This window comes from Chaetura pelagica, unplaced genomic scaffold (genome assembly GCF_000747805.2).
Source record: "Chaetura pelagica isolate M959 unplaced genomic scaffold, ChaPel_1.0 scaffold1082, whole genome shotgun sequence".
Lineage (NCBI taxonomy): Eukaryota > Metazoa > Chordata > Aves > Apodiformes > Apodidae > Chaetura > Chaetura pelagica.
The window spans coordinates 30,250-31,619 of record NW_009952384.1 but is presented as its reverse complement, the minus strand read 5'-3'; the positions used below and the strand labels follow the sequence as shown (position 1 = coordinate 31,619).

The 1,370-nt window shown below is 61.2% G+C and overlaps 1 protein-coding gene across 1 annotated transcript in view; it reads left to right on the top strand.

Annotated features, from left to right (window-relative positions):
• The window catches only part of C3 (complement component 3), a gene marked incomplete at both ends in the record, with an annotated part of 53,280 nt that overhangs the window by 21,878 nt on the left and 30,032 nt on the right, over positions 1-1,370 (top strand). Inside the window, 2 exons of the mRNA XM_010008174.1 lie at positions 536-622; positions 722-925. Of these exons, the coding sequence (XP_010006476.1) occupies positions 536-622; positions 722-925 (291 nt within the window). The remainder of the gene's footprint in view (positions 1-535; positions 623-721; positions 926-1,370) is intronic.

Here is a 1,370-nt window from a genome sequence, read left to right as displayed (position 1 = left end):
TGGGGACAAGGGACATCCTGCTTGGAGCTGGGGCACCCTGGGGACAAGGGACATCCTGCTTGGAGCTGGGGCACCCTGGGGACAAGGGACATCCTGCTTGGAGCTGGGGCACCCTGGGGACAAGGGACATCCTGCTTGGAGCTGGGGCACCCTGGGGACAAGGGACATCCTGCTTGGAGCTGGGGCACCCTGGGGACAAGGGACATCCTGCTTGGAGCTGGGGCACCTTGGGGACAAGGGACATCCTGCTTGGAGCTGGGACACCTTGGGGACAAGGGACATCCTGCTTGGAGCTGGGGCACCCTGGGGACAAGGGACATCCTGCTTGGAGCTGGGGCACCTCGGGGACAAGGGACATCCTGCCTGGAGCTGGGGCATCTTGGGGGAGACAAGGGACATCCTGATGTGTCTCTGGATCATCCTGAGGGACAAGGGACATCCCGGTGCAGATGTGTGGCAGGGCTGGGGCACCTCCGGGGGAGGGGACAAGGGACATGAGGGATTTGGGGTCACCCATCTCCATCATGCCCCACAGATGGTGTGCAGGAGGAGAAGGTGAGGGCAGCCAACCTCTCTGACATTGTCCCCAACACCGAGTCGGAGACCAAAGTCAGCATCCAAGGTGACAGCAGGGGAGGGGACACCCCTGGGGACAAGCTGGGAGGGGTGACACACACACACACACTCTCCAAGCTTGGCATCTCCTCTTCTTCTGCTCCAGGCAACCCCATGTCCATCATGGTGGAGAAGGCCATCGATGGGGAGAAGCTGAAGCACCTGATCACCACCCCGGCGGGTTGTGGGGAGCAGAACATGATCGGGATGACCCCCACGGTCATTGCCACCCACTACCTGGACAGCACCCAGCAGTGGGAGAGCTTCGGGGTGGACCAGAGAGCCAAGGCCATCGAGCTGATCAAAAAGGGTGGGAGCATCTTCCAAGGGGGGCACCAGCCCCTGGGGTCTTCTCCTGGGGGAGGGGTGGGGGGCAGAAATGTCACCGTCAGCCAAGGTGCTCAAGGAACCTGCACCTTTGAAGAAGACAAGGGTGGGGTTGTCACCAGGTTGGGGATTTCTAGAGCCTACTGGTTTGCACTGGAGTGGGCTGGTGGCCTGGAGCTCCTTCAGCTTGGCTGGGTGCTCCTTTTGTTGGCCAATGGTTGGAGGACATTGGTGGCCTGAAGCCACCCTTGAGTGACCCCCATGTTGGCCAATCACTGGGGAGCTTTGGTGGCCTGAAGCTTCCCCCAGGTGCTCCCCTAGGTGGCCTGAAACCACTGGGAAAAGTTGGTGGCCTGAAGCCACCTCTGGGTGCTCTTCCTGTTGGCCAATGGCTGGAGGACACTGATGTCCTGAAGCCACCCTTGGGT